This window comes from Strix uralensis, chromosome 7 (genome assembly GCF_047716275.1).
Source record: "Strix uralensis isolate ZFMK-TIS-50842 chromosome 7, bStrUra1, whole genome shotgun sequence".
Taxonomy (NCBI): domain Eukaryota; kingdom Metazoa; phylum Chordata; class Aves; order Strigiformes; family Strigidae; genus Strix; species Strix uralensis.
In genome coordinates, this window is record NC_133978.1 from 8,184,764 (window position 1) to 8,212,523 (window position 27,760).

General features: G+C 37.9%; 1 protein-coding gene across 6 annotated transcripts in view; it reads left to right on the forward strand.

Moving 5' to 3' along the window:
- The window catches only part of JMJD1C (jumonji domain containing 1C), a 165,124-nt gene that overhangs the window by 37,158 nt on the left and 100,206 nt on the right, over nt 1–27,760 (forward strand). For all 6 annotated transcript variants that reach the window (XR_012629595.1, XM_074874317.1, XM_074874312.1 and 3 more), the window contains exon 2: nt 16,360–16,524. Coding sequence is in view for 5 of the 6 variants with exons in the window: in XM_074874317.1 (XP_074730418.1) it covers nt 16,360–16,524 (165 nt within the window). In the remaining variant the exon portion in view is untranslated. The remainder of the gene's footprint in view (nt 1–16,359; nt 16,525–27,760) is intronic.

Consider the following 27,760-nt stretch of genomic DNA (forward strand, 5'->3'; position numbering starts at 1 on the left):
GTAAGCTGTTGAAATATAGAGCATGTTGTTTTTAGCAGGAGCCAACAATTCCCTAATCTGTTAGGATACTGGGATTATATTTCTGAGGTTGCTTAGTAAGGATTTCAGGGGAGAATTTTATGATTTCAGGCTGTTTTTTAACTCCAAGATCTGTTTTTTAGAACTTGGGGGGGGGTGGGGTGGGGTTTTTTTTAAGTCACCGAGTTGAAACAAAGGCACCAAATGTGTGAATATTCAGTTTTCTGAAACTTTGCTTTTACGAGGATTAACATTTAAATACCCCCCCCCCCCCCCTTTTGTTTAAATAAATATACATTCATTTTTTTCCCCCTGTAATGTTTCCCTGTATGTGGTAGCGGCTGCACACTATTTAACAAGGCGGAAAAATGGGTTAGCGTTAAGTAACTCAGTTTCTGCTGTAAAAAGTAAAACTAGAATAAATCTTAACAGTCACTGCCAGGTAGACAAGTACTATGTGGCGACGGGAACCAAGACTTTGCTGGTAGTGTTTTGGAAGATTTCAGGCTGAGTTTCTTTGCTTATGTAAAACAGTGGTCTTTGTTTGGCACTTCCAATGGCGCTGGGAGTGTTGTGTAGCTTCATTGATTGGTTCCATGCAGTGGAAATCTGACCTTTAGCAGATGTTTGAGAAATTGCCAGCATTCAGAGTGATCAGCAGACTAGACAGTTTTTTCCTTGTTATGTCGATGAGAACTTCCATTAGATTAGTAACGTGCGTGACAATGTTAAACTTTTAAATGATTAGTAAACTTTCTGAAACAAGGCAGACTTTCCTGCAGTGTAGAGCAGCATCAATTAATTTTTTCTTACAGATGCAGTTTTGCTAATTGGTTAGCTAATAAAAATATTTTGATAATATAAGTGGTGTGGGGTTTTTTTTGGTAGTAAAGACATTTAGATTTTGAGTAAGTTTTGATTTGTCTGTATTTTTTTTAAAAGGTCAGTTTTAGCATGCTGTTACAGCATCAATTTGGGATAAATGCTTTCAAAGAAAAAAAGAACAAACTTAAATGGGCTGGGGAGGGGGAGGCAGCAGTGAAACATATCCCATCTGGAGCATTTGGCTTGGAACAGGATGTTGCATGACTCCATGTGAAGTCTGCTCTCACGAACAGTATCCTAAGTAATGTAGGAGATTCAGCTGCTTAGTGGTGGGAGTTTAGCATGAAACGAGGTCTGTTTTCTCAAACTCCAACGGTTAGAACTACAGGAAAGAGGTGGGACTTAATAAGAGATTTATGTGATGAATAACTCAACAACACCAGCAGTTGCCAGATTAAACTCTTTTCCTGCAGGTGCTGGCTTTCTTCAGAGATCTACAATTGTTTTTCAGTGTGTGTTGCATGTGGGAAGAAAAATTATTTAAAGGATTAGAGGTTTAATATGAAAAAAATACAATGACTAAGTTGCCTATTTCTGGTTTTAAACTTAAAAATCAAATAATTGCAAGAGGATTGATGTTATTTTGGCATTAGAGATCTTGCATACTTGTGTGCTTTTTTGGGGGTGGGATTTTTCCTTTTTTTTTTATTAACATCTTGGGTGCAGAGAACACATTAAGAAGCCAGCCTGTACTGAAAACAAAGGGTAGTCTTAGCTGAACAACTAGTCCTGCCATTGTGGACTCTTAGGCAAAATGTATCCTTTGAATATATGGATATTTTAATTAATGTTAGAAAGGAAGGGATGTGATGGTAAGAGAAAGCCACACACATTAGCCGGGAAATCTTTGCCCTTTGCTCTCAGTGCTCAAGAACACTTAATTTTTCCAGTGCTGTGAAACTTGTAAGGTATGTTTCTTTATTTTTGTGATTCCCATGAATCTGTGCCAAAATTCCTTGGCAACACGTTTTGGTATCTAATAATCTATGGACCAAATCATACTCCTTTTTTTTGGATATATGCAATATTCTGATACCTTCTTAGGAGTGAAATTAGAAAAGCTCTCCTTGCCTCTGTGTAGTGTGTTTAATGTTACTTCTGGATCTTGTTTTTTCAGCCTTCATCTCCTGATCTAAACACGAGGTAGTGGGAGACAGTAACAACTCTCACAGATTCCCTGAGTGGGTTAGATGTTTGTTGCTATCTGGTTCATCAGTGATCTCCCTCCCATCCTAAGAGAGAGGCTTAAGAAGGTTTTAGCTGTGGCATTCTCTTCTCCCTCTTTTTTTCATGTAGTGACTGGGGAATAATGCATGGGAGAAAAATATGCCTCCCCTCCCCCTGTTAGTTTTCATACATACACTGAAGAAAAATACTGGTGTATGCGTTTATCTGCAGTGTTGAGAACATTATCTATTCAAAGTATATTGCAGTTGCATGATTGCAGGCCTTGGCTATGCTTAATACTTTTAATAGATTACGATATGTGAGGTATTTGTATCACAGTGAAATAAATCTATCAAGCTGTGAGAAAACCAGTAATGAACATTAAGTTCAAAAGTATTTATTTTGTAATTTTTTAATTTATTGCAGTATTAGTGTTTGACAGTAGAACACAGACATCTCTAGCATTTTTGTCTTGGATGCTAAGTGAGGTTTCACATGAGTAAGGAGTGTTCCTTTCTCATTCACAGTAAGTTTACTGCAGCACAAAATACATTATATATACAATGTACAAGGAAATGAGAATGATGTTAGAAATAACATCCAGATTTTAAGTAGTCCGTACAGTGAAGCAGAAGGCATTTGGTAAAGGAAGGTAGAAATCTTAGTTGTCATTCCCTGATTTGTTCTGAAAACAAGTTCACTTCTTTATCATTATCACTGAGTACTTCACTTATCTTACACCACTAAGTGTTCTTCAGCTGGTGACTCTTTCAGTCAAAAATATCTTTTTACAGTGTGTTAATTTTCCTGAAGGGAACATTTGTGTCCCTTAACTTGAACAGTAATTTTATTGCTCATTCCCAAGGGGAATGGGAACAAGTATGATGTGAGTATGCTCTCTCTTCCCTTGCACTGATTTATCATAATACAACAGAATTGTCTAATGCACATTCACACAGGGAAGGCTGTGGTTGCTTGAGTTACCTCTGGAGGTCATAAAGGCCCTACTTAGTTACTTGAATTTTTTACGGAAGTCTTGTCTCTCTTCTGTATAACTGAAACAGTAGGTGCACACTCTCTTGCAGTTCCTGGGGTTTTTTTGTTTTCAAGCTGTTTCCTCATTCAGAAAACTTGAAGTAGATTAGTTGTGTTAATATTTGTTAGAAAAAAGAACTCACTTATGTTGATACATTTCTTTAAAGATTCTGATTAAAATCTAAGCTACCAGAATTACAAGCTCCTTATAAAATAAACTTACAAATGCAGAATGAGTGCTAAAAATTGGAGGGAAGTTGTTCTGCATTTTCTGTATATAGCATAGCAGTGGTAGAATCAGGGGATGCATAAAACTATATCTTAATTTTAAATCAGCAAGATGATAGTGGGGAAATAAAGGAGAGAATGGAGGAGATGAAGAGTACCAGTCCTCATATTTGTACTTCAGCTTCACATTTTAATTGTTCAATTCTATAAAAGATTTAAGTAACTTTTATAAATATCAGAGTCAATGCAGTAGATACATTTATCATATGTATCATTTCTAGCATTAAAAGCTGTCTTGGACATGCAGCAAACTGTATATTTTTTTTCTTCCAGAAACTTGCACAGATGGTGAGCAAATTATGTACAGTTCTGAATTAATGCTTTTTTATTCTCTGCAGTATGCATTTTGAACTGCAGGGAGGTTTTTTTTTTATTCCCAGGCACAGCCCTTATAGTTACAGCCTATAAAATCATTGTGCATAAACAAACTTTCTTTTAATTTGTCATCATAATCTTTAAAATGCTGGTTTTTTTCAAAAATATTATCCTTGGTGTTGTTACAGGGAATGTCTGTTTCAGTTTTTCAGTAGTAAGTTACCCAGAGATAGCTAATGCAGTAATTAAGGTTATTTATTTGGTTCATTAGGCGGCTTTTGATGTATACTCATTGCCAGTGTTTTGTTCTTATGTCTTTACTTCTGGGCTTAAGCATTAAGGGTTTGATTGTGTTTTCTGTTGGATCTATTGTTCTTTGGTGTTATCAATGGATCTATTGTTCTTCTTTAAAAAGATCTTTGCAAGAAATTACTAGGAGAGCAGAAAATGCATAACATTACATAGCCTTCACTTCTTTGTTTGAGTTGTAGTACATTGGAGATTTCTAGGACAATTTCTAATTAAAAAGAAAATATGCTGTAAGCTGTTAGTTTTGGTTTTTTTTAATGTCATGCTATTAAGATAAAAATCATAAACATTTCTTTGTACTTTTGAGAGTTGTAGTACTGAAATAAATTAGTTAATACTTAAGATATAAAAGGGTGAATGACCTTCCTCACATACTTGAGAAATTTTGTTGCAGGTGAAAAAATAATTTTAGATGAGAGCATGGAAGTGTATCTTCTGAAAAACACCAATAGACAAACATGTTGAGAGAGAGTTTTCATGTACATATCATAAATGATTTCTGTAACCTTAACTGCTTTCCACCCCTATATTCCTGAAGCTTTTATGCATCAATAATTCTCTTTATTTGAAGTACTCCTTCCTGCACTGCAGCCTTAGCTCTTTGTATTCCTGTGATCCAGCTTGGTTTGTATTGTACCACCTCAGTTGCACCTGAAAACCCACTGACATTTAGTATCATGTAAACATATAATCTCCATTCCCAAAGAATTTGTGGTCCAAACTGGCAGCACTGGGTTGGTGATTGTATTCCTGTTCTAGAGTTGGGTACTGCAACGGAGCGATTGCTACTTGTCTGCTGTCATGAACGAAGTGCAGAAACTCCCAGTTCAGTAGCAATTGTACAAATACATTGGCAAAAGGTAAGTATTTGGCTAAGTTGCAACCAATTGTCTGTGCACATTACTAATGAGTCTTCATTCTTATGTAAAACATCGCCTTAAGAATGTGAAATGGAAAAGATGACTGCCTAAATTACTTGTGGTGCTGCTCTCTGTCTTTATAGTTTACATGTTATTCATAGAGTTGTAATTTCAGATATCTGTGACTGAGGAGTGGCCGTTATGGCAAAGAGGAGGTTGAGAACATGGATTAAGACAGTCAGAAAACCCAGGAAGCTGTGGCTATGTTCCTCCTGCTCCCAAAATGCTACTTAATTTTGGCAGGATGTTTCCTGATGTTTTTTTTGCCCACATGTGCCACTGCTCCTGGTCTTACTCTCTTCTGGCCTTTTAGTAATACTTGGAGATATCTCAGTTCAGTGTTAGTATGAACCTTGATCCTAGTTTGTGCACATTTATGCACTGGTGTACTATGAACTGTATTGACCCAGTTCTTCTCTATGAAGTCTAGCCTTCCAGTTTAGTATCAAACAGAAAAATAAAGGAAGATTGTGTATACCTGAAAAGTTTTAATCCTGTGAAGCTTCAGCCTGTGAGTACAGATTTTTTTTTTCTAATGCTGCAGTTAATCCATAGGAAAGAAACAGACTTCTGTAAGTTTTGTTTATGAACCCTTTGTTAGCAGGTGTCTCCAAGCTTTTAGCTACATCAGAAAGATTATATGAGAGTCTATTTTTGAATGAGTGATGACTCTCCAGTGTGAAGGACTAGGCAAAGATCAACAATGTGAAGGAAGCAGAGATGTAGTTTTAAAAGATGGCTTGCAGAGGAGATTGAAACTCCAAGGCTGGAATGGTAACAAGAAACAGTCTCTGACTAAAACAACAAAAGAGTAATTCAGTTTGCGAGATAACACTGAATAATCACAACACTAAAGGAGAAGAATTAAGAATTCAGATTTACAAAAATAAAAATTGAACACAGCAGCAAAAATGAAATACCTTTGTGTCCTAGCTAGGAAGAACTTAGAAACTGTTTTTATTATACTGCTTAGAGGTGATTTAGGGAGGACTAGAAGAAACAGTTTGCAGACTGTGGTTATAGATAGCACATTAAGTGGAGGAAAGGGGACAGCAAGTTACTATTAAGACAGTAAAATGTTCTTCTCTGATAAGAAATAAAGCTTTAACGGAATTCATAATGGTACAGTAACTTCCCTACTCAAGTATTCTAGCCTTCTTCAGAAGGAAAAAACATCTGGAAAACATCTCCCAACATTTTAGTGAATGATCAATGAAGTAGATAAGTATTTCACTAATTTGCTTGTACCTTTCAGGATTCTTGTCTTGAAGGTTTTGAAGATTTTAATAATTGTTACTGTTCTCTCATCTTGATGAAGTTTGCTTGGTTCGCTTGTTGCTTAAGGTTAATAATCTTGGCTTTAAGAGCAAATATTGTGTTTTGTCAGAACACAGAAAATTACCATTTTGTAGTTCATAATAATTTATAGAAAACACAATATATTGTCTCTTATTGGTTGATGGACTTTTCTTTTGGTTTCCCAATTACTCTTTTAATATTTCTCCATGGTTCTCTTAATTTCTGGAAGTTGACCAAAGAACAGCAATGAATTGTGCGAGGTTGTCTGATGGTATTCCTGCTGTTGGTACAAACTAGGCCTTGAGAAAATGTCTCTGGTACAAGTGAAATCTGCTGATGAGCTGCCTCTGGTGTTGTCTGTCACTATGCTAAAGGTTTGCTGATGTCTTTTTGGTATCCCTGGCTTTATCTGACAAAAAGGAAATTGTTTGAGAGTCCGGTACTGGTTTGTTTGGCCTGCTGTCTGGAGAATGGTGTGGACACACAGAGCAGCTCAGAGGTGCTTGGGTTTTTTTCCTAGTCTGGATTTCAAGGTACAGGTATCAAAAATTCAACTCAAAACCTTGTTTGTGTTTTTTTCTTTTTTTTTTTTTTTATGGTCTCTTCTGTTTGATCTCAAAGGCAGATTTGCTGTTGAAAAGTATGTGTTTATTCAGGCTGTGGTTTTGGGAGGACATCACTTTTCTTACCAATACACAAACCAGATTGAACCTCTGTCTGGACAGATATTGATAAATAATTCTAGGTCCAGGTCTAATCTAGGGGTTAGTCCTTTGAACCTTGGAAAGATGACTGTTTTGGCTCCTCATCCATTGAAGATAGTTAATGGGATGAAGATATTTTGGCTCCTCACCTAATGAAGATAGAAATGGGGAAAGCCCTGTGCTTTTAGCACTTCTGTTGATTCCCTCTATCAATGGTTCAGGTTTGGGCTATTCAGCTGGAGTGAGGCATCAGAAAAACTCATGTAATCATCATAGCTCTCTGCTTAGATCCTGGTCATCTCCTTAAGTTCCAGCTACGTGTGTTCAGACTGTCAGGATGAGTGAAGTTTCCCTGATTTCCCAAGTTTTTCTGTTTCCCCATGAGTGACTTACAGCCATACCTTGTTAGCAAAGCTACAGCCAGGTGATTCAGTGAAGTTTCCTTCCTTGAGAGAGAGATTTCTGTTTGTAGTTACCTCGGATTTTGGGGATGAGGAAGGATAGCAAATCATGAATTCTAATTAGGAAGTAACCTATTCCTTTCATCACACACTTTAATTCAGCCTCCTGTAGTGCTTTTTGTCTGCTGACAACCTGCTAGACAAACTTTATCTTCAGTAACAAGCCATTGCACTGTAAAAATTGACTGAAAGCCATTAACATTTAACAGCTAATAATTAGTATGTTAAATGGTCTTATCTCCATTCTGTTGGGTTTTAGTTGGATCTTCAGGTATGAGATATATACAGTTTAAAAATAGGATAATCTTTTTTGAATTGAGACGTAGCAATAGTTATTCTTTATTAAATGACAGGTGTTGGTCTTTGTAGTGTGACATTAAAAATGTGCATATATGCACATATGAATTGCTTTTAACTAGCCCATCTAAATAGCTAAATAGTTACATTATTTACTTGGTTTTTTATTTACCTTATCTAAAATCATCAATATCTGATAAGAACATGAAATTCCCTCTCTTTAAATTGAATGTGTAGGCTTTCTATAGTATGTATGCTTCTTGACAATTGTTTTTAGAAATTAACATTTAGAAAATAAGGTATCATAAGAAAAGTTTCCTAAGTAGTGTAATGGCAAAGAGAATTGGAAAGATTTTTTCCAAGCCTGAAGGACCAGGAAGTTTTTGTGTAATATGTGTATTTTAACTAGTTGTTGCTATGATTTAATAGTTTATGCTTTCTTAAAATTGTGTCACTTATATTTCTCATTTTGGGTGAGTAATTCACTGTATTCTTGGCATCTAAAACATTTTTAAAATGGGGCTACCTGACTTCGGTTTCTTTCTAAGTCCAGTACAGTCATCATTTAATTTCTGGTTTGCATGTGAATTGACTTTGCTGTTCAGGTCTGAATGTGGAAGAAGGTTTGCAAAACAGGTATGTCAAATATTTTAAATACCTAAGTGGTTCAAATAGTTTTTAAAATAAAATTTGGCACTCCTGTGGATTATCATTGTATCGGGGAGAAGTCTTTTTTGAGAAACTCATTTAAAACTCTAAATTGCATGCAAGAAGTACGATTTTTGTTTTCTTGCAATCGTGTAGTTCATATTTTCTCCCTTCAGCTTTCTCTTCAGAATATGATTTTAAATTGAGAGATGAAAGACACATGCGTATTTTAAATGTTCTTCTCTATTTTTCAAGGATGGTATTGGGGCATCCAAGTAGGATGCTTTTTTATTCTGTTGTCTTCCCTGCAATCTTAGTTTGTGCTCTATGTGATGTGTTGGTTGCTTAGCAATCCAAGCTGCAGACTGCAGCAGTCTGTTGCAAGAGTACTGGTATTTTTCTTGAGCTTTGCAACCATTTTTCTCTGCATTTTTCTGCAAGAGCTACTTTGTTGTCAGTGTTCAAACATGCATTTCAGGGAGTGCAGAATTAGGGTTTCAAAATTAACCATAAACTGTATGTGGTGATCATTTCTATGTTTATTGCCCCATAATGTATCTTGAGACTACTGTTTGCTTGGAATAAATAATTGTTTTTATTTGAAGGCTTCTGTGTTTGCAGGATTTTTGTTTTAAACCTTGATATAAGGAAGCTCCCTTGAAAATTCATGTTTATTGAAGCATGTATTTGCTACATCTGGTCCTGTTCCTTCTTGCACATAGCATATATTTGACATGTCTTCCAGCAAGTGTGTATCTCTGGTTTATTCAGAAGCCTGTTGAGAGAGCAGGGTTGTTTTCATTATTCTTCCACGTATGAAGCGTATTGAGCAATGTTGGCAGTTAAAGTACGGCCTCAGCTTGAGTATGTCTGTCACTGTGTGTCTCGTGCAAGGATATAAGCTCTATTTAGTTTTACAAATTTTGAGCAGATGATTCTGAGACTGCAGATTTTATTTTCTCTTCAGTAATGAGAGTAGTGGGTTTGGAGGGTTTGTGTCTCTGTGTTTCAGAGGAGTTGTAGCTGGATGCTGTTATGGAGGGTCTTTCAGTGGTTTGCAAGAAGTAAGTGTTGGTCCGTTCCTGCTGGACAGACCCAGAACCATTGCACTACAAAAAAAAGATTTCCTGGCAGTTCTGAAACAACAATCTTAATGCCCTGCAGATAATGAACTAGCCTCTTTTTGTGTACTTCAGTTTCCCAGGTTATAACTGAGGGCTGCTTCTGGGATAATATGCCTATTCCATTTTCCTTTGAATAAACAGAGAATTCAAGTCTTCAGAATAATGAGTGTGATGTTTCATAGTAGTAGGGTGTGTCAGAGGAGATTTAATCTTTGAGAAGTTGTCCTTTTGACTTCTACAGCTCATCTGAAAGTAGCAGGACTCTCTCTTTCCATTTAAGAGAAAATAAAATTTTCTGCCATTAAATTTTTGTTACTACTTGCAAGCTCCACAAATAAAACAGATGTGCAGATTTGAACATTTGTCCCCAAAATTTCATATTTTTTCTTTAAGTGCTGAAATGTCATAAAATAACCAACACTGTTAATTGGTCCCATCTTCTAAGGAGCTTTCAGTGTTCTTTCCACTAAAACATGTATCTGATTCTACAGCTTTTTTTCTAGTGCTCGAGAGTTAGATTCAGAACTCTGCATTTTTTTGAGACAAGGTATTATGTTCCTTAAATGGTAGAAGAATTGTAAAAGTCTGATTAATAAATATATACCAGTTTTGTCAAGAACACTTTCAGGTCTTCTAAAGACTTACTGTGGCATTGTGTGTCTACTCACCCCTGCTAAAAAATACACAGTACATTTAGTATTTCTTTGTCGAAAGTAAGTACTTCCTTGTTTACAAATGTAAGTGAAATTTTTATACTGAAGAATGAATATGTCTGATTTGCAGTAAAAACGCTGGCTAATTTTAAGAATTCACAGAGGCAATAAACCCCATCTTTTAATCCTAAAGAATTTGATAGTTTAGGGCCAATCTATTGCCATTATTCCAGGTGTTTCAGGTGTTTTTAGGATGTATGGACTGATGCCAATGTATTCTCAAATACTCTTTTTTTTTTCCTGTACTGTTTGAAGAGTTTGTAAAATGCGAATGTGTAATATTACCATGTATAAAGGAGAAAGTATGATGATTCTTTTAAGAGTTCTTTTTAATGTGGAGTGACTATGAAATGCTAATGTGGAGGTTTGGGGAAGTTTTGGTAGCACAGAACAACATTGCAAGTTCTTCATTAAACAGAAAACCTCTACTGTTGTCTTTGGTTGCAATTTCACCGCTTTTCCATGCGGAAATGGGTAGTACTTGTATAATGCAGTAATAATTTTACTGGGTTAAGCTGTTTTGCTTTATAGTAAATTGTGCTTTTATTGCATTTGATTAGTTAAACATATATTTAGGAAGACTTGACTGCTGGGTAATGCCATTTCCATCAAAGAAACTGTAAAAACCTAAGAAAGCAAGGATATTGGGAACAGGATGGGAAGACTAAATTTTTGCAAAAACACTCTTGTTGGCTTCATTCCCTGTGTACTTAAAACTAGCTTTAGTTTATATCAGTTAGATATTTGGCAATTGCATCCATCTCAATAAGTAGATGAAGTTTTTCGGAGCCTAGTGTACTTTGTTTTCATTTTCAACTACACACCAAGCTAAGAAAGCCCACCGGAGCTAAGCAAGCTGTTGGGAGTTGTGTTGGGTTCAAACCTTCAGAAACCTTCCTGCCGCTTTTAAACCTGCATCGCTGCCAGTGGTGATTCAGTTTGGGATACTTGGACTTGCCACCTCCATCCACCTCTGCGGGCAGCAGGGGGAGGCACTGGCTGTTTATCTGGCTCCTTGGATTTTCTTTCCTGAAGGTAGATTGTTTTTGTCTCAAAACCAGGGAACTCCGAGCACCCTCTTTACTGCACCAAGAGTAAGCCATTCTTAAGCATCCCATAAAATGTATGTGCTCCAGAATTAAAGTTTGCAGGTTGCAGTTAGCACTGGAGAATATGGGGAGGGAAGAACTAATCTGGATTTGTATTTTAATTTGCTAATTTGGGAATTTTGTCCTGACATCTTGTAATGTAGTTTCTGATTCTCTTAGTTACTATGTGTGTGTTGGAGGCATCCAACGGTATTGTTTTTTTCCCCTCTGATGGTGCCATGAGTTTTAAAATAAACACCACCACACCCCACAACTTGTAAAATATTTTATTTATTGCCATTGAAACATGGTTTTTTATACTTGTGTAGTTTCAAGTAAATTTCTGCCAAATTACATACAAAGTTTACATTCTTGTATTTACCTTGACCATACATCACAAGGTTGGAAAATTAACTCTTGTCAACTAGTTTTTGATGCTTGATTACATGGCAAGAGTTTTAGGTCTATCTTTTAGTTTGTGGAACTAAGACTTTTGAATTCCACAGATAATTTTTAGTACCTGAGTTTTGAGTTCTCAACTCTTATAAAGGGCATTTAAAGTATGTATGCATTATAATTGCACATGATGTAATATTCTGTCTCTTTTAATTTAAAAATATTATGATTGAAACCCAGTGGGATGTGCTTTGGGACTCACCTTGAAGTCGGTAGCCAAATTTGTGTTGATGAAAGAGTATTCAATGTGGTACAAAAGTAGAAGTGTTTTCTTTGCCTTATTAAAAACATCCTAAGAAAGATTGCTTGATCTTTTTCTAGAAATAAATATTTGCAAACAATCTTTAGGTGATAAAGGGGAAACTGTACACTCCTCCCTTAGAAAACAAGTTCTGTTTTCTTTCCTATTAAATACAGATCAGGTGTGTGGATCTTTTTAGCACACTGGGTTAGAAACTTAGTAAATAAATGCTATACAGCACTCTGTCCTTGTTACTAGATGTTACTTGGCCTTCAAATGATGCAAGTTTTTAGTGATTCTTGTAGCTGTATTGCCTGGAGCTCTTGCTAGAGCAAACCTAACCTGAAGTCAGCCTTTGGATTGTTAACGCTGTAGTTGTCTTCAGCCCTAACCAGCCCACTACTGTACCGTGAGGGAGTTACAGCATCCACCCACTCAGGTGGTTTCAAGGAAGTGGATGGTGCATGGAACATGCTTTTTAGCATTATAAGTCAAATTTGCTGGAAGTCAACATTGCTTTCATGACATTTTAAAAGGTTTGGGAGTTTGTTTGGTCAGGAGTATTTATTTGGAGCAGAAGTGACTGGAAAACTCTGGATCACAGTGCTGCATGTAGAGAATTTCACCATGATTGTTGTGTTTTGGCTTTGAAGCAGCAATATTTTGTTGCAATTGTTTGGCTGAGTACATTGGAAATTAATTTGTTGTCTTGCTTTACTTGGAAAAGCATGCTAAAAGCTTATGCTGCTTCCTGTTGGAAAATAGTAGTGAGTTACAAAATTAGCACATTAATGCCAATTATAAATATAATATCATCCCAGTGGGAATATCTCCTTTTTATGCAAGTGAATGCATACGTGGTGAGAAGACTTCAGCCACTCTGGGAACACAAACTTCTGTATAGCTGACAAGACAAAGAAGCAAAATTTGGCTGAAAAAACTCAATTTAGGGAGGCAAATGTAGAGTTTCTTGCTGTACAGAGTTTTGTCAGTGAAGCAAGAAATATTAAATATTTTCAGCCTTTGCACTCCTTAGGGGGTCTAACTTTGGCTCTGCATTTTATTTTGTTGGCATAGGTTGCTGGATTGCTTCCTTTCCTCCTCCTCTCCCCTTTTTACTCCCTTTCATAAATTGTGCTGCTTGGGATACTGCTCTTCTCTGTGCGGTAGGTCACTGTGCACAGAAAGAGGAAGCCTGTGTTCTTCAGGGGCTTTATGGTTGCCTTAGAAAAATTCATAATGGATTTTCCTGATTTAAGTATTTCCTAGCAAAAAAGAGAATGGGGTGAAGGATTGGGCTCTGTTTCGTCTGTGTTATTTCTGCCTTTCAAAAATGGACTTTGAGAAGCCAGCAGATAGTTAATAGTCTTGGCATCAAAACCTAAATGTGGTGGAAGCTGGCAGAAGTAATTCCCAAGTAAGGTTGTGTGTGTATCGTACTAGAGGAGGAATATGGTGCCCTGGGCAATGGCAGACTGGCTCTGCGCCACGCTCCATTCTCCACTTTTCTTGGAACTGCTCCTTTGAAGATCTAATTATACGGTGCCAGGAGACTCTGCAGATAGCTCAGCAATAACTCCCACTGTCGTTGCACCGGATTTCGGTTTATTTGGGGTGCAAAACTTGCACACAAACACTAGATTGTATCACAGTTATCCACAAGTTTTGGCTAGTGTCCAGAAGATACAGTATGTTTCAGTGTGGTGGTTTCTAAACTGCTAACTCTGGTTTAGACTTATCTGTGTTTTTCAAAAATGTTTATTCGCTTGATTCCTCTTGCCTCCTATTTTTTAAAATTTACTGCTGTGTGAGGTCTGGTGCTTAACCTCTTACTGTTATGGACCACCCAATTAAAGTGTCTTTTCAGATATTAAAATAACATTATTTGACCAGTCCAGAATAATTGAGTGGAATTTGCAGGGGGAGGGGCCAGGAGAGGTGACTTTAGAGAATGATTTTTGATTGTACTGTCCCTGAAGGCTGTCTTTCAGTTTTGTCATTTGATCAATTGTAGAAAGTCTCTTTAGAAGGGTTCAAAGTAGCTGCAAGTACAAGATACTGCCACTAAGATGATTTGAGATATGGCGTGCTTTACTGCCAGTGCTTTGAAGTATTACTATGTTTACTGTTAATTCTGTTTTGATTGCGACTTTATTATTATGCAACTTTATTATGGATTTTAAAAATAATTTATAGAAATTAAGTTATTTAAAAGTGCTTTTTAGTGAAGGGTGTCAATTTACAATTTTTAGTTTGGAGTTTTTGCTGCTGTTTTCTACTTGCTTTGTTATTCTTACAGGTGATAGCTTAATAACGAACAATTGACGTGAGAGGATAATTTAATATACAAACTGTTCCTATAGGGCAGATTATAATGCCACCACAAAGACTAGCAGTGGTTTACTGATATTTTCAGTGAGTTCAGTGGGTAAAGGGAAAAGGTAAAAGAGTAGTTGTGTTGATGAACAAGGTGATGCAGAGATAGGGGGTGACTGTCATCAGCCAGGGTAATTGAACTGTCAGAGTGGCAGCAGGCAAGTGGCAGAAACTCCGTATGTCAAGGTGGTGGATCCATAGGGAAAGCTCTGCCTTTTGGAAATAAAGAAGGAACAGTATTTAATGCAGATAACTGTCCTGCACCCAATCTACCTTGACCCAGCAATTAAGACCTAGCAAGAAAGAAAATGAGGAGTAAGATGAGATCTGAGATAAAAGGTGGAAAGATCAGTTGACTGTGAATATGATATTGGTGACAATGAGCGTGCACGATGACAGGGACGGTCGGATGTCAGTATTTGGTAAAGGGATGGATGAAAAGGAGTCGGGTGAGCAGTGAGCAATGGCTGCAGTTACTCCGAGCAGTGAGCAGTTCGCGGAGGTTGTGAGGACGGCGAACAGGGAAATAAATGGATAGACTGAGTGTGGCTTGACAGGGGAAAAAAGTACTTTCTTCCATTTTGTATGGACAGGTGTTAAGTGGAGATGCAATTATGGGCTGTCATAGAAGAAAATAACTGCAGTAAGTTACCTGCTTAATCTGATGATTTAAAGAGGGAAGGGAAAAGGAAGGGAATGCATAGGAACAGAATGGGAGTAATATGGGTTAAAAAGAGTATCTATGGGGGTGGGGAACTGGGATGATGAATTTTGATACGGGAGTGAGAAGAGGCTTGGTGCAAATTTAAGTTGTGTACACAGAAGGGAGAACGACAAGATGAGGAGGAGCACTATGTAGTACACGTTTGGAAAGTGTGAGACAGAAAGTCTAGACGAGGAAGTATGTTGCAGGCCTAAAATTAACCAAAGTTTAAAAGACAAGAATATTTCTGTGTCAGTGATTTAAGTCCTCGGAAGCAGATAGAGGCAGAAACTCCAGTTTCAGAAGTTGTCTTGGGTGTGGCTGAGAACTGAAATTCAGGAGGGTAGCAAAGCATCTTCTCCGGTTTTTGTGACAAGCGGTGACTTTTTTTAGAACACCAGCTGTTTTTTCTTACGATTTTTCTCATAATTTGGAAAAGAAAATGATTATGTTGATTTTTTTAATTCTGTAATTTTGAAATGTAATGGTTTTAGAAGAGTTAGTGTTTGCTAATGCAGATAGCTTTTGGATAGTTTTTTGGCTCAGAGTTCCCTCTTCCCTTTACAAGAGAAGACAAAAGGTTTGGCACATTCAGCTTGGTGAATGCAGCTGAGGGGAGGGTATGGTGGTTGTCCAAGACTGTGATGGGAAGAACTGTATAACCTACAGGACAGGGGTGGCACAAGATCATATAGCTGCAAACTGGCTCCAAATTATTTTAGCTGGAAACAGAAAGTGTGGGTTTCTTTTTTTTCCCTCCAAAGGAGCAGGATTCCGGGACAGAAATGGCAAGTAACTGAGCTGCTTCTGTTGAATGCTGTGTGTTGCACTTGCTTGTAGTAGCAGGGTCTGCAGGCTCAGGATGTCCTTTCTGATTCTGTTCCAAATGGCTTTTTTTCTTGAAACAGTGTTTCTTTGGTTGATTTGTACTATATGACAAGTATTTGAACTGAGAGTGAGAAGTATTCTTAAAACTTATTTACTGATAGGTAAATATCTGTATGTATGTATTGAATGATACTAGTAAATACTTAGTGTTACGCTTTTCATTCATGAGATAACATATCCAATGTTAACTGTAATGTTTTAGCAAATGTAACCCTCCTTTCTTCAGCACAAATGCAGTGCCAAGAAAAATTTCTTCTGTGGTGCAGGAACTGATTATATAATTTCAATACCATAATAGTAAAATGGGTAATATTAAGCTCTTGCATTAAATTTTAAAACACATGTTTTCGAAAGTGCATGTAGATGCACACATGCTGTGTGTATGTAATAATGTATGTCCTTTCCTGTTCTTAAATTTCCCCAGGTATATGTGGAATTTGATGACCTTGAATGGGAAAAGCGAGAATGGGTTAAAGTTTATGAAGATTTTGCAACCTTCTTGGTGGAGTACCAGCTGGTCTGGGCGAAAAGAAAGGACCCAAGCCAGACTCAGGGATCAAAGATCAAGCAAATTCAATGGCCTGCATTGGTAAGATACTTGAGCAATTGCATTCACTAAGCTATTTTAATCTCTTTTCTGTCCGTCTTAGGAAACTGTCTAGGTTACTTAACTGGTGGTGGAACGTGGTGAGCATGGAGGGGGAGGAGGGTAAAAAAAGGATAAGAAAATACTAATAAAGTATGTTTGTGTTGAAAGGGTGGAAGTGATAGTAGTCACTCATCTTCCTTTTTGAATCAACTTAGACCACTGCAAAACTAGTCTCTGAGTGACAGAATAAAACTAATTTAGAACACTTTATATAGTCAGCATTTTACAAATACAACCTTATCAGCAACACATCTTACTGCTCTGTGGAGGATTGAAACTAAGGTGAAAACTAAACCCTTAAGCTTGTGATACACTCAGCCCCCACAAAGAAGGTATCTAGAATTCAGGTCAGAGTTCAGAAAGATGAGAAAAGTGAGCAAAGATCAATAAAGTAAGTGATAATTGCTTGCCTGGTTTATGAGATGATACTTGTGAATCTTGTTCTTTCTGGACTGATGCCAAACATTAGAGCTGCTGAGAGAACTGCTAAGGAGGTTGTGTCTGTTTTTGACATGCCTTTAGATTTAGACCTGATGAATGCTAAAGATCTGATGAGAGAACCTAATAAGCAATAAACATGTGTTCCTTTTTTCTCCAAAGAAACTAGTAGTGCTGTCAAAGTCTTCAGGAGAGCCAAATAAATAGGAGATTTCAGGAACTGACTGTATTGGATATTTTTGCTTTGTAGAGAGTTGGGGAAGATATCTCACAGACTGGCAGGTGAAAGGGAATTCCAAAAGATCTGTCAAAATGGTGAAGAGAATTATTAGATACATTTGGTATTAAGCTTAATATCTATAACTTCAGTTTTGGGTTTTCAGAAATTTGTAGTCATAATGAATCTAGATAATGGGTGGGGTTTTTTCCCGCCAGACTTTAGCTGTATCTTTGTTTCATTTGAATATTCCCTTCGCATTCTCATCTCTGAGCACTTGATGGACTTCCTGAAATGCTGTTGCATGATTATTTTTCTGGAGCTGTGGCTGGAACAGTCATGCTGAAGGTTATGAAGCAGACTGTTCAAGAAAGCTTAGTGGTGGAAGAGACACATAGATGTTTTAGGATGGACTTACTTCCTCTTCAGTTAATATTTCTACTTGACTCACCTTGTCAAACAAACCTCATGTTTGTGCTAGTGTGCTTGAGGAAAACAGGCTAACTTTCTGGACGTTCAGGCTGTTTCGTGTATTTGCTTGTACAGGCAAATTTTCTGTTTCATGTTAGTATATCCTTGAGCAAAAACTTTTAGTTTTGGGGAGTCATGTCATTTGCTCTTTGAAGCCACCCATCTCTTCTCGATTGAGATGAGGTTTTTGAAAAATCTGTTAGCAATTTAGAACTTAGTATCGAAGTACTCTTCTATTTTACATGCTTTTAATCTCACTTTCTAGGATAGAGATCCTTCTTGGGTTTAGGAGGAGTGTATTTTTAGAAAGTATTCTAGTCTGACTGCTGATCCTGTCCACAAGTTAAAAGTATGTCTTTGTTGGCTAATGTGTGAAAATGTTTTAGTTGCATTTTTCTCTCAGTAGAGACTTTTTCAAACTTGTGCTGGTCCAGCAGAAGGCAGAAACATTTTTTTTCTTCCATCTTACCAATTTTTTAAATTTTTGTTTTAATGTTTATGTTCTTGAAGTAGCTGATAGGCGTGAGAAGGAAGGTTTGCAAAAGAGCCACCTCCTGCTTTTACAGTTAAAAAATTGAAATCATATAGTTCAAAGTGGGGCTCAAATAGCTTGTTGGGTCACAGTTTCCAGATGTTAAAGATGACAAGTTCTCAACATTTGTACTTGGCCAGCCTACAGATGTTCTAGCAATTGTTTTCTGAGTCAAACCCTCTAGTCATCCATTCCAGAAAACCCATATTTGACAGAAAGTGTGGATACAGGATATTAACTCTAGTTAGAGCAAATTCCTTCCATAGAAACCTCTCAAAGTTCTGCTCTGCATCAATAGCTGCACTAAGCATGCCAAGCCTTGGGGAACAGGGAGGGTTCTCAAATTGCCATAATACTTTTAGGTTTTGTTTCCAGTCTACCTGAAGACTCTGGTGTAATGGAGTGGATGACCTTTATGAAGGTTTGGGGTTTTTTTTGTCAAAACAAGACTTACTAAAAATGGGAAAGCAATGGAAAAGTGGTAAAAAAAATTGATTTGCCAAACAGCAATAGGAGTATCTGCACTTTTACGTGAAATCCTGAGTGTGGATGTGATAATGTACACTTTTTGGAAAAGTTGAGTCTTCCTGTAGTTATTAAAGGAAAAGTCTCAATCTCTCCCATGCATGCAAACTATATTGAAAAAAATCATTCAGTTACTTGACTATCTTGTCTTCATTTTAAATATCAAAATAAAAGTTCCAGGTACAGCTTTGTTTTGGATGCTAATGTATAGGCAGCAAAGCAATGTTTAAGTAGATTTTATGTAGTAGTTCTACAGGGTCTTTGCCTTTAGTGAAGTGAATGGAAAGTGCTTGTGTATTTAGATGGTTATCACCTTCTGTTCTTTTCTTCTTTGATCAACACACTCTGTATTTACTGTATGGTGTTCAAACCTCATCAGAAGACAAGGTCTGTAATTTCCTGTGGGGCTTTCTCTGGGCAGTCATCAGTCTAGTGTCTCTGTGCTTCACAGTTACTGATTTCTTTCATTACTCAATTGTGTGCTACAATATAATCTCCACTTTATAGATGAAATTGCTAGAATGCAAGGTGGTCACAAATGTTTGCTATTTTTAAATGTCTGAATGCCTGAGGTGTAGCTGTTACTGAAAGCATAGCATCCACTGATCTCATGTAGCTGTGCTTTAAGATTTTAGGTTCTTATGTCAGGTACTGAGAAAGTGAGGGAATCAAAAATACTGCCTCACTCTCTCTGTTTAGAAACTCGGTGACAGAGGAGGGTTAGTTTGTCCCCTGAATTCAGTTTCTCTCGTGATGAGATTATCTTTTCTTTGAGTAGAGTTCCTGCCTCATTCATGCCAAAGGTGAAAAGTTGACCGTAAATGAGCCTGGAGTCCTGTTGGCAGCAACATGCTTCGTTGTATCAGGGTCACTCTGATGACGTTGACCAGATACCTGTTTCTGGGCTGCTGCGCAAGTCTGTGCAAGAGAGAGGAAGTGTAGGGCCTCAGCTTGTTCATGCTGTAATCAAATGCTTTTTCCTTCTTGTGAGATGATTTTCTGGCAAGAGTGGAGGACTTGACAGCCTAGCTGACTGGTGTAGTTGGAAATTACCCTGCATGTGGGGTATTTACAAGCATAGAAGAAAAGACTATCAAGAAGCATAAAGAAATGGCAATGGTGATAAGTGATGTCAGCATAAATGTAGCCTAGATGTTAGCGAAGAGAATGTTTGGTAAACGATGCTGCTTGTTTACCTCAAGTAATGGAGATGCTTTACAGATGTCAATGCAGAAAAGAACTTCTTGGCCAAAGGGGTAGCGTAGGAAAAAATAAAAGTATGGATTTTGAAAACTTAAGAAGTGTAGGCAGTGGAAGTGAGTGGTGTGATTTTCCACACTGAGGGAATAAGAGAAGTAGCCTAGATAAGGTGTTGAAATTGAAGGCATCGGCTTAGTTCGGTAAACAAGGTATGTGTGTGAGACAAAGGTACAAAAAGAGACAAGTGATGGGCTCAAAGTGGTGGGCTAGGAGAACTACCAGTACTTCAAAAATGAGCCAAAATTGATTGTTTTTTTAATTCCTCAGGAAACAACTTTGAAGTAACTGAGATGATAGATAAAAATTTTTGATCTGTGGGTGGATAAGAATAGTTGTATTTTAGGGGGAGTGAATTAATGTCCCTGAGGCAGAAATAGTTTGGGTACTAGGATGTTAGAGATCAATGATAAAATCATGCCTATGATACAGTTCGGTCTTAGGAGTACGATCATATCCCCTCAGCATCCAAGAAGGGAGATGGAAGTAAGTGTGCAGGCAGGGTGACAAATTGGAGCCAAGGTCTTAATGTGGGCAGAACAAAATGCTTCAGTGAGCTGTCAGTTCAAATTTAATTACTACGTCTCTAATTGCATGTTAAAATATCTAGAAATAAAGGGTAGAGGGTGAAAAAGAGAGTACTGAGGACAGAAGCTGCTAGAGATATTTTAGAGAATAATAGAATAATGTGGAAGAAACTACTAGAGACTAACTGCTAGAAACTACTAGAGACTAACTAGGAGAAGACACTATGGTAGAAACTTAGATAGCAGTTCACTTTTTTTAACAGGATCAACTTTATATGTTTAAGGCATAGGAAAGTATGGACTGAGTGCCTCCTCTTAATTCTGCTTGGGAAGAGGGTTTTTGAAACTTCAATGATGTGTTGAAATGAAAATTTATCATTGAAGGTCTACAGACAGAAATGAAAGAAAGAAATTCAAGACAGACATTTTAAGGGGCATGTACCATCATCTTGGAAAGAAAATGAGAGGAGTGGTAATTGAAAAGGCAATTAAGATTAAAGGAGTTTAAGATGGATAGATATGGCAAGTTTGTACTTTCAGGAAAAGGACCTATGAGAATACAAGAGGTTGGAAAGAAAAGGGTTGAAATCGGAGATAAGGAAAAGTGAAGGCATTGAATGGGAGCCCACAGGAGAAACTTCTGCACTTGCAACAAGAAAGGGACAATTGTAGAACAGGGAAAGGAAAAGTATTACCTTAATTTGGCCTTTTCCTTTTGGAAGAAACTGTCAGTCTTGTGCAGGGTAGATGTCAAAGGAGGAGACAGTTTGACTCAGTCTAATGTGTTGAAAACCAAGACTAGGTAATGGTACATTTAGCTGGCAGGGCCAAGCTGGTGCCTGGGAAAGTTCCATACAGGCACGGGTGATGGGTCAGGGGTTTCGTGTGTTCTACTGAGTGTGGTTTGTTTTGTAGAGTATGTGTTGCCTATTGTTATACCTATGAATAAAACAGTGCTGCTTGTGAATTCAGTATAAATTAATATATAATAAATCAGAAGAATCCATACTAATTCTCTGTTTGAATATGGAGACAGTACTTCACTAGCTTTACAATACTCATCTTGTCAAACCAACAGATTTGCCCTATGGTCTCAACTAATACAAAGGTCTGAAATAACTCTACCACTCTTGGTTTGGTGCTGGCACACAGAAAGAACTGGTTCTCCTGCAATTGTATATTTCTGAAGAGTGTGTATATATACGAAAACTAAAATGTGTTTCATGAGGAGATCCTGAATATGCTTGTCTCCTAAGGTAGGGTAGCTGCAGGAAGCAGCTCAATCTACCCTCTCCCACACTCCCCCACTAAAAAAAGAGTGTGTGTCTGTTTGTCTGTCTCTCTTTCTTGGAACAAGTGAAGTCATTGCTAAACCAGTGGCTTGAGAACAATCTTTCCTGGGACTCTGTCCAGGGCTCTGCAAGAATATAGAGCTTTAGCCAGGCTTATAACAAAACCAGGGACAAAGAGTGGGTCTTCGTTGGCAATGACTAACTCTTTTCCACTGTGAGAATCTGGAGCTGATTTAGGGTGGACAGTGCCAGTGGCACCTGTGGGACTGTGGGCCTTCAGTCTGATCATCATGCTAATGAGGAGGTCGTCTTGTAGAAGAATGAGATGAGGTTTGTTCTGGGTGGTAGTGGATGCGTTTGTTCTGGTTCGATGTGAGTGAGCCCATATGTTCATGTGCTGAGTGCACGTTAGGGTACTTGGTGGTAAAGTATAAGTGTAGAAGTGTTCATGGGCATGTGGAGGATAGACTTGTCCTCTGACCTTATGTAGCCTTTTCCCCCCTCCCTCCCTGCCCCTCTGTCCCAGCTGTCAATTGCAGAGTCCTTTTGCTTGACCGCATTCTGTTTCAGCTGGCTTGATTGTGTTGGATTATAAAGCAAATACTTATAAAGTGCCAGTTTATTGGCATTTCTGTCACGATTAGAGAAGAAAGTGTACAGATTGAACAACAAGCTTCTATAGAGCTTCCAGAGATTCTTGAGACAAATCAAATTCTTTATTTTTGGCATGATGATGGAAAGTAGAACAGGTCCCTTGTTCATTTCTGTTTACACTGTGACGCACTACCACTTTTTCACTCTCTCAAGGATTTGTTTTCTTCCTTGTCTTGATGGTCTAATTTTAGCAGTTCTGAGTAAGTTTCTCTTTTATATGTTGGTCCCATGGATCAGACTGATCTCCTTCAAAGTCAGGAGTTTCTGTAGATACTGCTAACGTTCCCCCTGCATATTCAGTTACTTCACTGCAGCCTGTTCTCCTCCCTCTGCACAATGAAAAATAGAGGTATACGCTGCCAGATACTGTGATTAAATCCTCAGCAGACAATCAAAATACTTAGCAGTAAAAAGAAATAAGTTCACAAAGGATTGCTGTGTATATGGAAAGCAAGGCAGAGAGAAGACTAGTCTCCTGAGCCCGAATAATAAGTAAAAATTGAGGATATTTCAAATTTGAGGGGAGGAAGTGCTATAGCTTCCAGGGAAAACAATAAAAAACTTACAGTGCATTTTCTTTTTTGGCTTCTCTATTCCCTGCATCAGAATTCTAGTGCTTGTATACCTTGCTAATCTGGGGTAAAGATGAGATATATACAACAGAGGAGAAACTGCTTGGAAACTGTCAGCTTCTTGGAAAAGATTTAAGACACTTTAGAGCTTGAGGAAGAGAAAATTTAAGTAACTGACTCAGCAGAGCATAAATGACCTGATTTTTGCTGCATTGTGAAAGACAGTAACATGCAGAAACAGCACTTGGAGATGGTTCAAAGATTACTTTGCTGGAGAGTATGTTACTGTAATATTCCCACAGAACATAAATGTCTCAAGCAGTACCACATCCCGCCTGTGTACTTTGGCACTTGCTTTTTTTAAACTACTGCTTACTGGGAGCCACTGCTCTCCACACAGCGTTCCAAGCAGAGGCCATTACCTTCCCAGGACGTGCCCCAAATGAACAGCAATAAACTAAAATCTGCCTCCCCAAATGCTCTGTTGTGAAATATGGGTGTTGTCTTATGGATTCCCACTCTGAAAATGAGTGACGGAGTGGAAAGCCTCACTGCAGTGCTGGCTTGTATGTGGCTCTGGTGCTTTCTGTGCACTTTACTGCATTGTTTGTTCCAGAGGGTTTTTGTCTCAAGGTGTTGGCTAATGGCAAGCTTGTACTTAAATTTTGTGTTTTAATTTCTTTTTGTTAAACTTGCACTTCTAAGCACTGGAGACCTTCCTTTTTTATTTGAAAGGATTTAGTTTTGTAAAAGCACGCTTCCATATGTAAAATACATAAAATACTTTTTATAGTTAAGTGTTATGCTAAGATCTGTTTTTAATTTCAAATTCATTTACAGGAGTGTTAGAATTACAAACCGAACAGAGTATTTTCTAGACTTTAGCCTTAAAATAACAGTAAGCACAAGTCATTTTGATCATATGGGCCTGGGAGCTGCCATTTTGGCAGCTGCTCTAGAGAAAGCTGCTTTAGTATGTCACAACATCCTGGAGGTCTCTGTACTTCAGGTTCTTTCCTGCTGGTAAAGTGTTTCTTGTTCTCCAAGGATTACGCAAATGAAATGCTAGATATTGTTTAGTGTTCTTCGGCTGCACCACTAAGCAGTACTCCCAACTGAGTGTGCCTCTGTCACTTGCACCTGTTCAGAAGACAGACAGCAATGAAATGCTGGTAATGATTTGTATGTGTTTCTGTAAAGGATTGACATAAAGCTTCTCCAGGTTCCATATTCAAGCTAGGCAGTTGAAGCAGAGCAGCCACAGTTGCAGGGAGCACAGTACAGGATAACTGCTTGCATATTGATTTTATAATTGGTGCTGAAACCTATATTGGTTCAGTATATGGTTATACTCCTTTGATACCCTAGCCAACTAGATCAAGGTGTATCTGAACTGCAGTCATGCTTTCAGCTTCAGTGTTGACCTACTCCACAGCTCCATCAGGTATAAAAGCAAAGAGCGACGCTGGGTCCTCTGAAATTGACTGGGAAGTCCTAAGTCTTTGTTTTATTTCTTTTTCATAGCATTTATAAGAATAAATTTTCCATTTGTGCTGAAGAAAACAAATTGCTTGGTAGGTCTCTAGATTGTCTGGACTTCTTCAATGAACTAGAAGGATCAGCTCAACTTTGGAGATACAGTGGTGAGCAGAATATAGGCACGTGGATGCAGTTGGTTCTTTCAGCATGGTATTTTGGAAATTCAACTTTCAGATCTTCGGCTTTGGAAAAATGACACTGCCTGCAGTGCCCCTTGTGTATCTCCATCAGTCTGGTCACTCATGGTCTATTTGTTGCTCTTAATATAAATTATGACTTAAAATATAAATATATACATTTTATATATGTGTGGGTATGTATTTATGTGCGTGTGTGTATTTATATGTGTGTGTATATAGAGATACACACAAATATAATACTTTTATATATTAAAAAAAATTTTAAAAGAAATCCCCTGACCTATGCCTTTTGAGAGTCCATGCAGTAAGGGAAGGATGTCAGTGTGGTACTTGTCCTCCATCCAAATGGTGGCTGTCCAGAATGAGGAAAGCTGTGCCAGAAGACTTCCATCCATAAGCAACTGCTTGGTGTTTTTCTTATGATGGCGGGGAGGAGCAGCTGGGCTTTACACCTGTCAAATCCACTTGGCAGCTAATTTCAAATGCCACCCACTGTTAAAATCTCCACTGCTGCTTCTGTGCATTAATGACTTCTCAGCTGTGCAGTACTGAAGCACTGCTCTCTTCATGCTGACTTGAGTAAGATGAGTTATGGAAGGCGTAATTAGAGTTTTATGAGTTTCTTCTCCTTTCCCAGAATTCCAACAGCTGCTTCTGGTTTCATTATGAATCCTGTGATGTGCTGTATGAAGTCTTAAATGTATAGCAGCACGGAGAACCCACCCAAAATGTGAAGCACCTTCCCTGAAAAAGTATTTCACTAGTTTACATATGACTGTTTGGGTACCTGTGGCTTTGTGTGAATAGTCTGTTCTCCTACAGCTGAGACATAGGAGCTTCAGGTGAAATTAATGTCTGGATGAAGTTAAAATGTTACAGTGAGGGCCAAATACTGCTTTTTGCTAGGTTAGGATAAAAGTTCTGCATTTTGCAAAGTACTGAGAATCTGAAGGAAGCTTTTTTTGATGGTACTAAGAAAGCATATACTTCAGCATCACCTGAATTTTGGTTATTGGCATATAAGCAAGGCTGCTGTTGCTTCTAAGGTCTCATTTTCTATGGAGTGTCTCCACAGAGCTTTTTTGTCAAGTCATTATTGCATCATGGTATTTTAGCTTTTCCTCAGTCTACCACAGAGCCAGCGCCCATGAAACAATATTCTCTTGGTTTCTGGGAATTTCTTGTAGCACTTTTACTTCTTTTTACAGCAATAGCAGCAGGTCTCGTCACTGGATATGATCTTTCACAGTTTTGAATAAGCAGAATAAATGATGGTGGAGGATCTTGTATTGCTAGATTTAAAAAGAGAATTGATGACATAGACTGGGGAGAAGACACAGAGGAAGACTTTTTAGTCCTTTGAGCCCTTGTGTTGTGGAAAAGGATGTTAATATTTGGGATAACAAATTGATTTGAAAAAAAAAGACAGTTTCTTCACCTCATGGGGTGAATGTGTTACTTGTGTGACTGGTTAGGCTGTTGGGAGGAAAACGTTGTTTCCTTTATGTGATTTTTGACAGAGCCTGGGGGGAAAAAAAAATCATCTCAACTCTGCAGCCCAAAATTGGAACTCAGGAGTGCTATGGTAGTAATTTTTAAAGAGCTTCTGCTTTGCAAACAGGTTAAAAACAGAAACCTAGCTTCCTTTCAGCTCAATCTGTTACGGATGTGGTTTCACACTGAATTTAACCAATTTCTCACTGACATAGAAAGGGACAGTGCTGCTACCTCCCCTTTTTGGTACTTTGGCTTAAAACCTTCCTCAGTGTCAGTTAGATCCGCAAGCTCTATCCCCTAGGGTGTGTACGCTTGTGCTCCCCCCAGCATTACATAAAAATATTCTGTGTTACAGTTTACGCTAAGCTCTTGTAAACTAAGCAGGGATATTTGTGAGAAAAGTGCTGTTGTTTATCACTGTTATGCATTGTCTCTACTTAAGTAGTATTGGTCACTTCTGTTTTATTATATATTTTCATTTCATTCTGTCATTTTGTGCTCTCAGGGCTCTGCATTTGAAAAAGGTTTTGAAATGAGATCTTGATAGTTATCATTAACAGAAACTTCTTTTGCTGGCAGATGTTGCAGGCCTTCAGTTACACTAAAACAGACTAAATCAAGTACTTGGAGCAAAAGGTTGTCTTTTTTTTTCCTTTGTCATAGGTGCTAAAGCATTATAAATGGGCTCTGCATGATACGTTTACCATGAGCGATCTGTTTTCATATTTGGCAGTTCACTGAGGACCACGAAAAGTCAAATTTTCACAGCAACCTCATATACTGCTTAAAGTGTTCTAGCAATGGATGATTTGATGTTGTACATCTAGTATGCTTACTTTAAAAATTTATCTTAACTTCTAAGGAGAAAACTGAACATAGGAAAGAAGTTCAGGAACAGCCTGTCAGCGTCAGATATTTAACTTGCATGAGGAGGCTAGCTGGGATAGAATCTGGTTTTTATATCTTTAGTGTCCTAAAATTTCTGGGAACTTCATTTTTTGACCAAGTGACTATCATTTTCTGTGAAACAAGCTCTTAGGTAGTAAAACCAATAAGTCCTCTATTCCTGGCTTCAGTGTCATAACAGCAGTGTCCTGAAGTACTTGCCAGTTCCTTTCAGGTGCGTGTTTGTATGGGACCGTGTGTTTCTTTCTGAACTTCATGTTGCAGCATTTATGTTGACACAGATTTTGTCGTCATTCCTGAAGTCCGTCTTGGATTTGGTGGCTCTGCATGTTGCCCCAGCTGGGCAGAAGGAATGGAAATGTTGGTTGGCTGCAGGTTGTGCCACTCATAACGAGAAGAATTAAGATGTGATTAGGCAGTAGCCACAGGCTAATTGGAATTGTGAGGGGGTATTGATGGGGACAGAAGGATAGAGGACGAAGCTGCTGAAGGCACAGGTTGGTTTGTTGTTAAGCAGTTTTCTGCTTTGTTTTAAATGAAAGAAATACAGTTTTTATTTTACATGCCACATCCAACTGTCTGCAGTGGGTTCAAAATCCATTCTCTCTG